The sequence below is a fragment of the Anabrus simplex genome, chromosome 2 (genome assembly GCF_040414725.1).
Source record: "Anabrus simplex isolate iqAnaSimp1 chromosome 2, ASM4041472v1, whole genome shotgun sequence".
NCBI lineage: Eukaryota > Metazoa > Arthropoda > Insecta > Orthoptera > Tettigoniidae > Anabrus > Anabrus simplex.
The window spans coordinates 159,673,179-159,688,323 of NC_090266.1; the positions used below are offsets into that span (position 1 = coordinate 159,673,179).

Here is a 15,145-nt window from a genome sequence, read left to right on the forward strand (position 1 = left end):
ATAAACTAACATCTCACTATAGAACAAACCTAATTTCAATATAATTAGAAAGTAGCATGCTTTCCATCTTTCCTATATTATTTTCAGCCACTTCCTCCTTTGCTTACTTGAAATTATTTTTTTTTTTTTTTACTGCATTGCTAAGTTTCAAGACAAAGGCATGATAATGAGTTTTAGGTTTCCAACTATGAATCCGTAAGGAGAGGATTCTTACAGAAACTTGATTGATGACCACCTCAATTCCTCCCGCTTTGGTCTCTTCAACAAGCTTCTGCCATCCGACTTGATCACAGTCCTTTTGTAATGACAACCGAGCTTCTATAGGTCTTCAACCACTCCTTCCAGCCATGCGGTTTGGGTCAAACAAAGTTCTCACATTCTACGCACCAATTAGGAGGTTATTAATTTGTATCTTATTTCTCGCTCGTCATCCAGAATTTATGTTAGGTCATTGTTATTTGTGCAGTGCTTTCTACTTAAAGTTTCATGACAGGGGGTGGTTAGCCCCACACAGAAACCCCAAGGGTATTTGTTTCTGTATGGATCATCACTTTTGACCTGTCTAGCTTGGGCCTACTTAGATTTGGCTTTGAGAACCTCAGGGCTTAATCTGAATTGTATGATGTAACAGGTAGAAGGCAATCATAAATTTTGACTAATCATGCAAAGAGCTTTCAGAAATGCTTTGCTCTTTACCCCAGCTTGTGCTGAAGCTGCTCTATACACTATAACTTAGAAGCCAGTAATCTATATATACATGATGTTGTTTGAGTCATCAGTCCATAGACTGGTTTGATGCAGCTCTTCAGGCCACCCTATCCTGTGCTAAACTTTTCATTTCTACGTAACTATTGCATCCTACATCTGCTCTAATCTGCTTGTCATATTCATAGATTGGTCTACCCCTACCGTTCTTACCACCTACACTTCCTTCAAAAACCAACTGAACAAGTCCTGGGTGTCTTAAGATGTGTCCTATCATTCTATCTCTTCTTCTCGTCAAATTTAGCCAAATCGATCTCCTCTCACCAATTTGATTCAGTATCTCTTCATTCGTGATTCGATCTATCCATCTCACCTTCAGCATTCTTCTGTAACACCACATTTCAAAAGCTTCTATTCCCTTTCTTTCTGAGCTAGTCATCGTCCATGTTTTACTTCCATATAATGCCACGCTCCACACGAAAGTCTTCAAAAACAGCTTTCTAATTCCTATATCAGTGTTTGAAGTGAGCAGATTTGTTTTCTTAAGAAAGCTCTTCCTTCCTTGTGCTAGTCTACATTTTATGTCCTCCTTACTTCTGCCATCATTAGTTATTTTACAGCCCAAGTAACAATATTCTTCTACTCCCTTTAATACTTCATTTCCTAATCTAATATTTCCTACATCACCTGCCTTCGTTCGACTGCACTCCATTACTTTTGTTTTGGACTTATTTATTTTCATCTTGTACTCCTTACCCAAGACTTCGTCCATACCATTCAGCAGCTTCGAGATCTTCTGCAGTCTCAGATAAAATAACAATATCATCGGCAAATCTCAAGGTTTTGATTTCCTCCCCTTGGATTGCGATTCCCTTTCCAAATTCCTCTTTGATTTCCTTTACTGCCTGTTCTATGTAAACATTGAAAAGGAGAGGGGACAAACTGCAGCCTTGCCTCACTCCTTTTTGGATTGCTGCTTCTTTTTCAAAGCCCTCGATTCTTATCACTGTAGACTGATTTTTATACAGACTGTAGATAATTCTTCGTTCTCGGTATCTGATCCCAATCACCTTCAGAATCTTAAATAGCTTGGTCCAATCAACATTATCGATTGCCTTTTCTAGATCTATGAATGCCATGTACGTGGGCTCGTCCTTCTTGATTCGATTCTCTAAGATCAGACGTAAAGTCAGGATTGCTTCACGTGTTCCTACATTTCTCCTGAAGCCAAATTGATCTTCTTCCAACTCAGCTTCAACTTGTTTTTCCATTCTTCTGTAAATAATATGTGTTAAAATTTTGCAGGCATGGTGCGGTAGTTGTCACACCTGTCAGCACCGGCTTTCTTGGGAATAGGTATAACAACATTCTGCTGAAAATCAGATGGGACTTCTTCCTGTCTCATACATCTTGCACACTAAATGGAATAATCTTGCCAGGCTGGTTTCTCCTAAGGCAGTCAGTAATTCAGAGGGAATGTCATCAATTCCAGGTGCCTTGTTCCTATTCAGGTCGCTCACAGCCCTGTCAAACTCTGACCTCAAAATTGGGTCTCCCTTTTCATCAGCATCAACAGCCTCTTCTTGTTCCAGAACCAAATTCTCTATATCTTTACCTTGATACAACTGTTGGATATGCTCCTGCCATCTTTCTGCTTTGTCTTCTTTCCCTAGAAGTGGCTTTCCATCTGAGCTCTTAATATTCATACACCTAAATTTCCTTTCTCCGAAGGTTTCCTTGATTTTCCTGTATGCAGCATTTACCTTTCCTAGGACCATACAACCTTCGACATCCTTGCACTTCTCCTTCAGCCATTCTTCCTTAGCTACCTTGCACTTTCTATCCACTTGATTCTTTAATCGCCTGTATTCTTTTCTGCCCTCTTCGTTTCTAGCATTCTTATATTTTCGTCGTTCATCAATCAGGTCTAGTATCTCCTGAGTTATCCACTGATTCTTAGTTGATCTTTTCTTCCTTCCTAACATTTCTTCAGCAGCCCTACCGACTTCATTTTTCATGACTATCCACTCTGCCTCTATTGTGTTTCCTTCAGCCTTTCCATTTAGTCCTTGTGCAACACGTTCCTTGAAACAATCCCTCACACTCTTTTCTTGCAATTTGTCTAGATCCCATCTTCTTGCATTCTTTCCTTTCTTTAATTTCTTCAACTTCAGATGGCATTTCATGACCAACAAGTTGTGGTCAGAGTCCACGTCTGCTCCTGGGAAAGTTTTACAATCCAACACCTGGTTTCTGACAATTAAGTCTATTTGATACCTTCCAGTGTCTCCAGGTCTTGTCCACGTATACAGCCGTCGTTTGTGGTGTTTGAACCAAGTATTGGCAAGGACTGATCAGTGCAGAATTCAACCAGCCAACTTCCTCTTTCGTTCCATTGTCCCAATCCAAATTCTCCTAATGTATTACCTTCTCTTCCTTGGCCTACCACTGCATTCCAGTCTCCCATCACAATTAGATTCTCATCACCTTTTTCATATTGTATTAAATCTTCTCTCTCTTCATATATTCTTTCGATTTCCTCATCATCCGCTTAACTAGTAGACATATGGACCTGCACTACTGTGGTGGGCATTGGTTTGGTGTCTATCTTGACAATAATTCTTTCAGTATGCTGGTCGTAGTAGCTTACCCGCTGCCCTATTTTCTTACTCATTATTAAACCAACTCCTGCATTTCCCCCGTTTGATTTTGTGTTGATAATTCGGTAGTCGCCTGACCAAAAGTCCTGTACCTCCTGCCAACGTACTTCACTTATACCAACTACATCTAACTTTAGTCTATCCATCTCCCTTTTCAGATTCTCTAACCTACCATGATTCAAACTTCTAACATTCCACGCTCCGACTCGCAGAATGTCAGTATCCATCTTCCTGATGATCGCCCCCTCTCGTGTAGTCCCCACCCGGAGATCCGAATTGGGGACTAGTTTATCTCCAGAATATTTTACCCGGGAGGAAGCCATCAACAGTACATCATTCATACAGAGAGAGCTGCATGTCCTCAGGAGTTAGTTACGGCCGTAGTCTCCCGTTGCTTTCGCCGTGTAGCAGTATCAACACAGCGAGCCATATTGAGTATTATTACAAGACCATATCAGTCAATCATCTAGACTGCCGCCCTTGCAACTTCCAAAAGGCTGCTATCCCCTTTCGATGAACCATTCCTTAGTCTGGTCTCTCAACAGATACCTATCCGATATGGTTGCACCTGCAGCTCGGCTATCTGCTTCATTGGAACACACAAGCCTCCCCACTCCGACACTGCAGGGGAGGCTATATATATATATATATATATATATATATATATATACACATACACACATACATATGCATATACATATGTATAAAATAACTTGGACTGACTGACTGGTGTCTGTTTCATCATCACCGAGCCAAAACTACTGGACATAAAGAAATTAAATTTTGGGGACAGGTTCATATTACAATGTAGGTGCTCACTAAGAGAGGATTTTTGGACATTCCTTCGCTATGGGGGTAAAAAGGGGGATAATTTTTTTTAAAATGTATTTATATCTCAAAAACTTAGAAATTTACAGACGTAAAAATTGGTATTTGGAATCTCCTTTAAAAAATTAAGTATTTTTTGTTTTTGGAAAATCCAATTAATGGACGGGGGGGGGGGTATGTGAACAGGAGTGACAGAGGGGGTGAATTTTTAGGACTATCTACAGTATATCTCAGAAATATGACGTGTTACAGATCTGAACATTGGTATTTGGAATCTCCTGTAAAAGTAAAGAAACATAGATAATTCGTTTTTGGAAAATCCACTTAAGGGGAACTGAAAAGGTGGGTGAATTTTAAAATGAGCCTAATCTACATCATACCGTATCTCAAAATTTAACATGTTACAGACGTGAATATTGGAATTTTTAATCTCTTAAAAATAAAGGACCAATTTTATTTTGTTTTTGAAAAAATCACTTGGGGAGGGTAAAATGAACTGAAAAGGAGGTTGAATTCCTTTTATTAGGATAACGATCTCAAAACCTGAAGATGTTACATAAGTGAAAATTGGTATTTGGAATCTCCTTCGAAAATAAAGAGACACATATTCTTTCGTTTTTGGAAAATAACTTACAGGGGGGGGGGGGTGTTGAATTATTTGTTAAAAAAACGTTAAGATGTTAACAGACGTGAAAATTGGTATTTGGAATCCCCTTCAAAAAATAAATAACACATTTTTAGGGAGAAATCAACCTGTGAAGAGGGGGGGGGGGTGGGGGGTTGGCAAAGGAGTTCAATTCTTTTTATGGTGACACATATTTAAAAAACTGAAGATGTTACAGTCGTGATAATCATTATTTGGAAGCTCCCTTATAAATTAAAGACACATATTTATCGTTTTCGGAAAATTCATTTAAGGGGAAGGTTGAAAGGTAATGAAAAAATTGAATTTTTATGGGGATCTTATATCTCAAACACAGAAGGTTACAGGTGTGAAAATTGGTATTTGTTTGTAATCTCCTTTAAAAATAAAGAAACATGCATATTTGGGGGGGCAGGGGCGAATCAACTTAATGTGGGGAGGGATGAAAAAGTGTTGAATTCTTTTTATGAGGATACTGTATATCTCAAAAACTGAAGATGTTACAGACGTGAAAGTTTGTATTTTGAAACTCCTTTAAAAATAAACATGTATTTTTTTGTTTTTGGAAAGTCCACTTAAGGGGAGGGGGTGGAAAGCAATGAAGAAGACGTTGAATTATTTTTATAAGGACACTTATACAGCCGTGAAAACTGGTATTTGGAATCTCCTTAAAAAATAAACAAACATGTTTTTTTTGTTTTGTTTTTGGAAAATCCACTTAGGTGGGAGTGAGGGAAGGACTGATAAAGAGGCTGAATTCTTTTTATGGGGATACTTATATCTCAAAAACTGAAGATGTTACAGATTTAGGAATAAGTATTAGGAATCTCCTTTAAAAAAAAAGGAACTCTTTTTTTTTTTTTTTTTTTACTTGAGAGAAGAGTGTTTCTCACATGTACAGTTCTATGATGCATGGTCATCTTAGCCTCAAAAGGCAATACCACAAACGTGGTTTACGAACAGTTTCTGGGGTGAATGAAATTCAATTTTTCGGTGTGAGTTTTTATACTTTAGGGATTTTCAGATAATGTCATAGTTCAGTACTGAGGAACAATTTCTTTTATCAATTTACGAAATCCACGCGAGCAAAGCCTGGGGTAACTGCTAGTATGACTATATAATTCCTCGACACCTCATGGTACAAGAGGACCGGATTAAGTAAGTACGTAAGCAAGTATGACTATATAATGATTTTCAGAATAGAAGTGAACATGGAATGTTGCTGGAACCCATTGCAAGTTAATGGCTCCTCTTTCTCTTACTTCTCTTCTCACCCAGAAGCATCAGAAATCAGTCTTATAACTTCAAAACATTAACTATAGACGTTGTATAAAGTACTTAACTTTCTTAGTGATGATGTTCATTACATAGCAATAATAATGACTTTTAAATGTTAACATGTTACTTTGTTGGAGCATTTTCAACCACTTACAATCAGCTGTCTTCAGCAAGTGGGTCCTGGAACAGGAACACTTGATGTCAAGTGCATTTTATCAACGTGACAGACAGGCAATTTAGTATTAGAGTTGTTCAACTGAAAGTTACACTATTGGAAAACGTACACAAAGTCAAAACGACAGCATTCTGATGGCAGTTTGGGAGAGTTATCGATAACTGCCCCCACTATTCAAGCACCTATCTCATTGCTGAGCAAATTTCTCTATACCCTCCACAATGAAAAATGCTGGTTACTGGATGAACTACTTCAGCACAGCATCAGAAACTGGTTAATCGGTGGAGAAAGTCTCATTCCTCAGGGCTTTACTCAGCAGACCAAAGATGCAACTGTTTCAAGGGAAGAGATCTTGGTTCAAGTGGAGATGGTCCATAAAATCCCAGCAAAAGCAGCGCTGACTGTCCATTGTTGCATTGGCAGCATGTTGATATGCATTACCGTGGAACACAAGTACACTTTGTGGCAGTCTCCTAGTCAAAGTGTCTTGTTTGCACATAGAATTGAATCATACAACATTGTTTGTTTGGATGTAACCATGAATATGCTTCAACTTCTTTCTCTACTTCGGGCCGATGACCTTAGATGTTAGGCCCCTTTAAACAACAAGCATCATCTTTCTCTACTTTGCGAATGCGTGCGTCAAACTGACCAAATTTTGAGCTGTTACTACAAACACTAAACCATGCGGAACTGCCACCTCTTGCCTGTTTAGTCAGTTATTTGTGATGTTGCCAGCTCTGTCTATGTTTCAATTGAACAACCCTGATATAATATGGTCGTAGAATGCTTGCGATTTGAAATGTGTCTATTCACTGAGAACGTACCCTGATTTTCTGCAACATCGGAGTAGAGGACAGGAAAAAAAAGAAAAACAACACACACCAACAAAATTCAATTTAGAAATAATATCTAACACATCAACATATAACTTACCTGGTGTTTGCAAACTCAATTGCAGTGAATGCTTCAAATTCTACACTACACAAACTGGTTGAAATTTCAAAACAAGATACAGGGCACATCAGAAATGTCATACATTTTTTTAAAAATTGCATTTGCGAACTATTGACTAGACAGAGGACAAAAATATGCAGATATTTACACAACCATAAAGATTTTTCACAACAACCCAGGCACAAGGAACATTAGAATAATATGAATATAAAAAACAGCCACACACAATACATGCTCAATGAACAGTCAATCCATACACTAACCATTATGCAACCACATTATACTAAACTGCACACCTAACTTATGTTGATAATGGTCACATGACAATTGTTCCTGCCTGGGGAGTCCGTCAACAATAATCAGTTGAAAGCGTTTCATTGAGGTAATATGATAATCATACAAACTGTAGTGAAATCGTTAATATTGATACAACTGAATTACTTTACAAAAGAAAATATTTATAAAATCCTCCTATCAATACAAGTCAAGTCATCTGTTAGATGAAGCAAAGTCTATACATGTTTCAGCCTAATCTCAAGGCCATCTTCAGTAGTAAAACAATGATTACATAATATACAAACAAATTAAAAATCGTAATGATGTGAAGTGACAGTGATCATGATTAGTGAGTTAAAAACACATTGAGGTACAAAGTCCTCTCGTCTAAAAGATCTTGCTGGCTGTTAAATAAAAACACTATGCTGAGGAGTTGTCTCGAATGGAGATGACCTTGTCAGTTACAAATGTTATACACGTTTTATTCGTAGTATTGACGGTCTCACTACACTCCTCAGCATAGTGTTTTTATTTAACAGTCAGCAAGATCTATTAGACGAGAGGACTTTGTACCTCAATGTGTTTTTAACTCACTAATCATGATCACTATCACTTCACATCATTACGATTTTTAATTTGTTTGTATATTATGTAATCATTGTTTTACTACTGAAGATGGCCTTGAGATTAGGCTGAAACATATATAGACTTTGCTTCATCTAACAGATGACTTGACTTGTATTGATAGGAGGATTTTATAAATATTTTCTTTTGTAAAGTGATAACCGTCAATACGGAATGAGATTCATAACTTGCAACAACTGAATTATTCTGTTTTCTACCAACCCTTGTCCCAGTGCTAGAGAGAGGTATGTTAATAGATTCTAGCTCTCTAAAGGGAAGTAGACTGGTCAACCCTACAATTCAGGTCATGGAGAATAAATGAGTTCACCATCCCACCTGTGCTTAAGCAGCCACTTCAGAAGCAGAATCATGACAGTACTCTAAGATGTAAATGAAAGAATAACAAATATACTATAAAATATGTAATAATTAACACTACCGGAGGTATAACATAGTCTTACACAATGGAATTCTATCCCAGTGAAAATGGTAATGAACAACCCTCATAACAAATAATTAGACTCTTTTTTCCTGCTCATGTACACTTAATTCTGCAACAGGAATATTATCAAGATCTGTCAACACTAGTATTATCAAGAACTATTAACATAAATGTGCCGACTCTCTTGCTGATAAAATTTGGAATACAGATCAGTGCCAGAAAAGGATGGGATCCAGCTGTTCCAACAGCCTTCAGAAATGTAAAGATAAATGTATCCAGATTCAGAACACAAAACAAAACAAAAGTTAAAAAACTAAAATATATATAAAACATGCTTCTTTGAAACAAATCATAAAATTCAAACTTTTAAAAAATGTGATTCAAACAATCAGTAAACATATAAATGTATATAATTAATTAATAAACTTACAAATTTTAACTTTCTACTCACCACAGAAAAGTTTTCTTTCTCTGAATCTGCTTTCTTATTTTTCTTTGTTTTCTTAGTCTTGACAGATTCTCCACCTTCAGTCTTCTTTTTCTTTTTTACAATCTTCTTCTCAGAAGAAATGGAAGTCACCACTTCCTTATTATCCAACTATACAAAAGGCATAATTAATGATAAAAAGGATCAATATACTGGGTCATGATCAAATTGTAAAATACAAACAACTATTAAACATATCAGTAAGTTTTCTAAGATCAAACTAATTCCATATAAAATCAGAGATGCCCAATCCTGTGCATTTAAAGGCATTTGTTATTAAGTTTTCAAATTTTTCGTTTTTGGAAAGTTATAACTTTCCAAGAATAATGAAGGATTTATGAATATTATCTTCAAACAAGGTAACAAATATAGCCAATTGCTACAGAGTTAGTACACAACCATAATTAAAATTCAAGAACTTTACTTTACTTTATCATCAATGCACAGTCATTAACCAATTTGGATGTTGCAGATATCTCTCATCATTTAGTACTTTTACTATTCGAAACAATATTAAATCCAAAATAGAGAACTGAAAGTAGCCACAGAAAATGTACACAGAAAATAATTCCAATTAGGTTTTCACTGTTAGGTGAGATAGTGTACAATACATCAAGTATGTCCCATTCAGATGTTCAGAATAGATAAAAAAGACTCTCTACAATTGTCAATTACACCTGAAGTACTGTACTAAAACACTACATAACCTAATTTACTGAAAATCTTATCCAAGTAGGTAGTGACGAATGCTGTATATTATATATATATATATATATATATATATATATAAACATATCAAAAACCCTGAACTATTATGATTAATGGGGCTCATGTGAAGATGTTGGTGCTCTTTATAAGGAGCGGGGTCTCCAAAGGCTAGGGGACTGGGGGTTGGCCGTACAGCCAACAACTCTATTGGGGGCTGGAGGAGAGAACCACTTGTTACGGAACCAAGAAGCAATAAAAGATGGATAGATGTACTAGGTAAAGGACCAGGGTACTGGGTAAAGAAATATGAACTGGTATTTAGCAATATAGAATGTGAGAACACTGGGCAAGCCTGGAGCATTGCAAAACTTAAAAGAGGAAGTGGTTAAATATAAAGTGACCGTAGCAGGAATCAGAGTTGAAATTCAAATGAAGCGAAATTCTGACTGCTGGAGAGTAAAGATTGTTTCATAGCTGTGGTGACAGAGCAAGAGTGGCACTGGCTTCATTATACTGAAAATATGTATAAGGACATGGATATTTAACTTTACACCTGTTAATGAAAAGACATGTGTACTAAGAATGAAAGCCCACATCTTCAATATGTCTTTTATATAAGTTTATGCACCAAAAGAGGAAGGTGAAGAGATGGAAAAGGATCTCTTCTATGAGCAACTGGAACAGGAACTAGCATTGGTAACAAGGTCTGATGCTGAAGTAATCATAGGTGACTTTGAAGAAGAAGAAGAAGAAGAAGAAGAAGAAGAAGCAGAAGAAGAAGAAGAAGAATAAGCAGAAGAAGAAGAAGAAGAAGAAGAAGAAGAAGGGTGATGATGCTTGTTGTTTAAAAGGCAACTAATCTAAGTCATCGACCCATGATGGTACGAGATGAAATGAAATCATTGAAATTTATAACTTACCTGCTGACTAGGATTTAAAAAATGATGGTTAAAATGATTAAAAATAAAATTATCAGTGGACCTAATAAATTTGAACTGCTGAATTTTCCTATAAAATTATTTTAAAATAGATTGGTGTGTAATGAAATTGAATAAGACATTGGCTTTGAAGTGAAGTCATTTATTTTGTTCTGCTTAAAAGCTCAAATCATATTAAAATATAAAGAAAGATAGCTGAAAACAGTCAAAAGTGACTTACATGCTATAGTGGGGAGGGAGACTATTTCAGAAAACATCAGGGAAGGAGAGACTCCACGAGTTCTCCAATGATACCAGAATTAGTCATTGAGTTTTCAATGGGCAGTATATGATTATAAAAAGCATCTACCTGCAAAGGAAAGTCATTAGGTGCCCTCCTGATGAAGTCACTAAAAACTATATAGATCATGTATTCATAAAAAGATGGCATGCTTCACATACAGGGCGATTTCTTCCACTGTGCACAAACTATAGGGATTGATCGCGGAGAGGATATGGAACAAAAATGGTCTAATGAACGTATGTCCGGATATGCATGGTGTCCATGCTAGCGACCATGTATTCAATCATACTTTGTTACAGAGACTGCAGGCCAATACGCGCTGTACCATGCCGCCACAGTTACAGTATGCGTGGTTTCCTCCTAGAGGGTGGTACTGTTCCTCATATGTCACGCCCTAGCACACTCTCCTGCCACAGTCATTGGTACCGTTGTATCCGAGTAACTTCTCGTGCAGACTCATCGAGTCGTGGATGTGTTATAGCGTTTTCACACAATGGTTTCGTATTTGACTCGAGAGCTTGCCGACATGGTGTTTACTTACAGCAAGGCAAATGGCAACGGGCAGCATGGTTGTATCGGGAGACCTATCCCAGCCGACAACAACCACAGCATTCAATGTTTGAAACAGTGTTTTGCCGTTTGTCTGAGACAGGGTCGTTTAAGGAAGCAGGAAATCATGAAGGACGTACCCGCCTTGTTCGGACACCAGACGTGGAGAAAAATGTGATTAACACTGGAAGGCGACCGCCATGTCAGTACCAGGCAGTTAGCCCGCCAGTACAGGGCAAGCCAGATGACCGTATGGAACATTAAACATGAAAATTGTTACTATTTTTGCTATTTTGCTTTACGTCGCACCGACACAGATACGTCTTATGGCAACGATGAGATAGGAAAGGCCTAGGAATGGGAAGGAAGAGGCCGTGGCCTTAAGGTACAGCCCCAGCATTTTCCTGGTGTGAAAATGGGAAACAACGCAAAACCATCTTCAGGACTGCCGACAGTGGGGATCGAACCCACTATCTCCCGATTACTAGATACTGGCTGCACTTAAGCGACTGCAGCTATCGAGCTCGGTCGGAGGTAAACTAGTCCCCAATTCGGATCTCCGGGTAGGGACTACACGAGAGGGGGCGATCATCAGGAAGATGGATACAGACATTCTGCGAGTCGGAGCGTGGAATGTTAGAAGTTTGAATCGTTGTGGTAGATTAGAGAATCTGAAAAGGGAGACGGATAGACTAAAGTTAGATGTAGTTGGTATAAGTGAAGTACGTTGGCAGGAAGAACAGGATTTTTTGTCAGGTGACTACCGAATTATCAACACAAAATCAAACAGAGGAAATGCAGGAGTTGGTTTAATAATGAATAAGAAAATAGGGCAGCAGGGAAGCTACTATGACCAGCATAGTGAAAGAATTATTGTCGTCAAGATAGACACCAAACTAATGCCCACCACAATAGTGCAGGTCTATATGCCTACTAGCTCAGCGGTGTGATAGAACATATATCACACCCTCGCACTACATGTAGATGTGAGAGATATCATTCTCAGTATTCGATTTATTATTATTATTATTATTATTATTATCATCATCATCTACATTTCATTTGTGTATTTATTCTTATTTGTAAAGTTGGAAGATCTCCATATATGTAGTTTGAGTAATTTGTTTTGAACAACGAGTGGGAAAACATTGCTATATTGGAACTTGGAAACTTTGCATGAGTCACGTATATATCTCCCAGTCTGATGAGATGAGTTTGTTGTACTAGGAAAGTTCTATGACTCATGTGAAACACCCCAGCATTTGTTTATGTCTTGGGACCAAGAAGAAGTTCAGGGCATGGTCTTGACAAGAGGATCACTCATGATTGGCTGACCAGGATCAATCTTGACGTATCATGTGAGAGGAAGGGGTATGCTGAGGTCTTCACATAGTTTGACATCACAGCGGAAGAGAACTACAACCAGACAGACTGTACGAGAAGGAAGTAGTGCGGACACACGGTACGGGAATGAAGTAGTGCTGATACACGGTACTGGAGTGAGACTGCTGCACTATACTGAACTGGACTTAAAACGTTCGTGGAACGTAGTCTTGTTATGTTCGTGGAAAGTGGCTCGACAAATTGTGGAGTGCTTACGCATTAGGTATTGTAGCACTTGTGGCGGCCTGGTATTATATGTTTGGTGAAAGCTATCTCAGACTTTCCACAATTTATGTTCAGGATCGACAAGCGTGTGTTGCTCAAATGTATATATCTTTACAAGTGTTACAGTCTGTGAACACAGTATTACGAGGTACAGTATCTGTGTGATATAAGTGCTGATTATGAGAATCGGCAAGTCGTGTTGATACAGAGACAGTGAAGGATTCTTATCTACATATATGTACATTATTCAATGAACTAACTACAAATGGTGGCTTAGTTCTCACTTTCGTTTTCCCGCTGCTTTCATTGTTGTTGTTGTAAATATGGAGTCTTCCAGCAATCTTTTGCTTTGTGCATTATAAGTGTATTTTGGTGTGTTGATGAGGTGCTCATGCACGGATTTTATTAAGAATATAGTTAGATATTTTAGAATCAGTGGAGTTATTGATGAACCTAGGTGCAGTTCCTACCTATTTAGTCGTTTTCAGAAGGTTAGGTAAGGCCTGAAGCAGATGTACCAGTATGCAGCTTTTATGTACACGCCCTGGGAGATAAAGAATTATCACGCTCTATCTAAATTCGAGGGATCCATTCTGGTGAACTCTGGCGCCCATACTACGGACATTTCGATTAAATATTTTTATTAATTTATTTCAAGTATTTATGAAGTTTTTCAGTAATATTATTTACTTTTCTTTATTTATATTTCATTTATTCAGTTATTTCATTATCATTAATTAGTATTCACAAAATAGTTACAGCGGATGATGAGGAAATCGAAAGAACATATGAAGAGATAGAAGATTTAATACAATATGTAAAAGGTGACGAGAATCTAATTGTGATGGGAGACTGGAATGCAGTGGTAGGCCAAGGTAGAGAAGGTAATACAGTAGAAGAATTCGGATTGGGACAAAGGAACGAAAGAGGAAGTCTGCTGGTTGAATTCTGCACTGATCCTTGCCAATACTTGGTTCAAACACCACAAACGACAGCTGTATACGTGACAAGACCTGGAGACACTGGAGGGTATCAAATAGACTTCATTATGATTAGGCAGAGATTCAGAAACCAGGTGTTGGATTGCAAAACTTTTCCAGGAGCAGCCATGGACTCTGACCACAACTTGTTGGTCATGAAATGCCATCTGATGCTGAAGAAATTGAAGAAAGGAAAGAATGCAAAAAGATGCAATTTAGACAAGTTGAAAGAAAAGAGTGTGAGGGATTGTTTCAAGGAACATGTTGCACAAGGACTAAATGAAAAGGCTGAAGGAAACACAATAGAGGAAGAGTGGATAGCCATGAAAAATGAAGTCAGCAGGGCTGCTGAAGAAATGTTAGGAAGGAAGAAAAGATCAACTAAGAATCAGTGGATAACTCAGGAGATACTAGACCTGATTGATGAACGACGAAAATATAAGAATGCTAGAAATGAAGAGGGCAGAAAAGAATACAGGCGATTAAAGAATCAAGTGGATAGAAAGTGCAAGGTAGCTAAGGAAGAATGGCTGAAGGAGAAGTGCAAGGATGTCGAAGGTTGTATGGTCCTAGGAAAGGTAAATGCTGCATACAGGAAAATCAAGGAAACCTTCGGAGAAAGGAAATTTAGGTGTATGAATATTAAGAGCTCAGATGGAAAGCCACTTCTAGGGAAAGAAGACAAAGCAGAAAGATGGCAGGAGCATATCCAACAGTTGTATCAAGGTAAAGATATAGAGAATTTGGTTCTGGAACAAGAAGAGGCTGTTGATGCTGATGAAAAGGGAGACCCAATTTTGAGGTCAGAGTTTGACAGGGCTGTGAGCGACCTGAATAGGAACAAGGCACCTGGAATTGATGACATTCCCTCTGAATTACTGACTGCCTTAGGAGAAACCAGCCTGGCAAGATTATTCCATTTAGTGTGCAAGATGTATGAGACAGGAAGAAGTCCCATCTGATTTTCAGCAGAATGTTGTTATACCTATTCCCAAGAAAGCCGG

The 15,145-nt window shown here is 37.9% G+C and overlaps 1 protein-coding gene across 6 annotated transcripts in view; it reads right to left on the bottom strand.

Moving 5' to 3' along the window:
- The window catches only part of LOC136863957 (glutamic acid-rich protein), a 466,965-nt gene that overhangs the window by 271,474 nt on the left and 180,346 nt on the right, over positions 1 to 15,145 (bottom strand). For all 6 annotated transcript variants that reach the window (XM_067140416.2, XM_067140414.2, XM_067140413.2 and 3 more), the window contains exon 3: positions 9,040 to 9,186. In XM_067140416.2, coding sequence (XP_066996517.1) covers positions 9,040 to 9,186 — 147 coding nt within the window. The remainder of the gene's footprint in view (positions 1 to 9,039; positions 9,187 to 15,145) is intronic.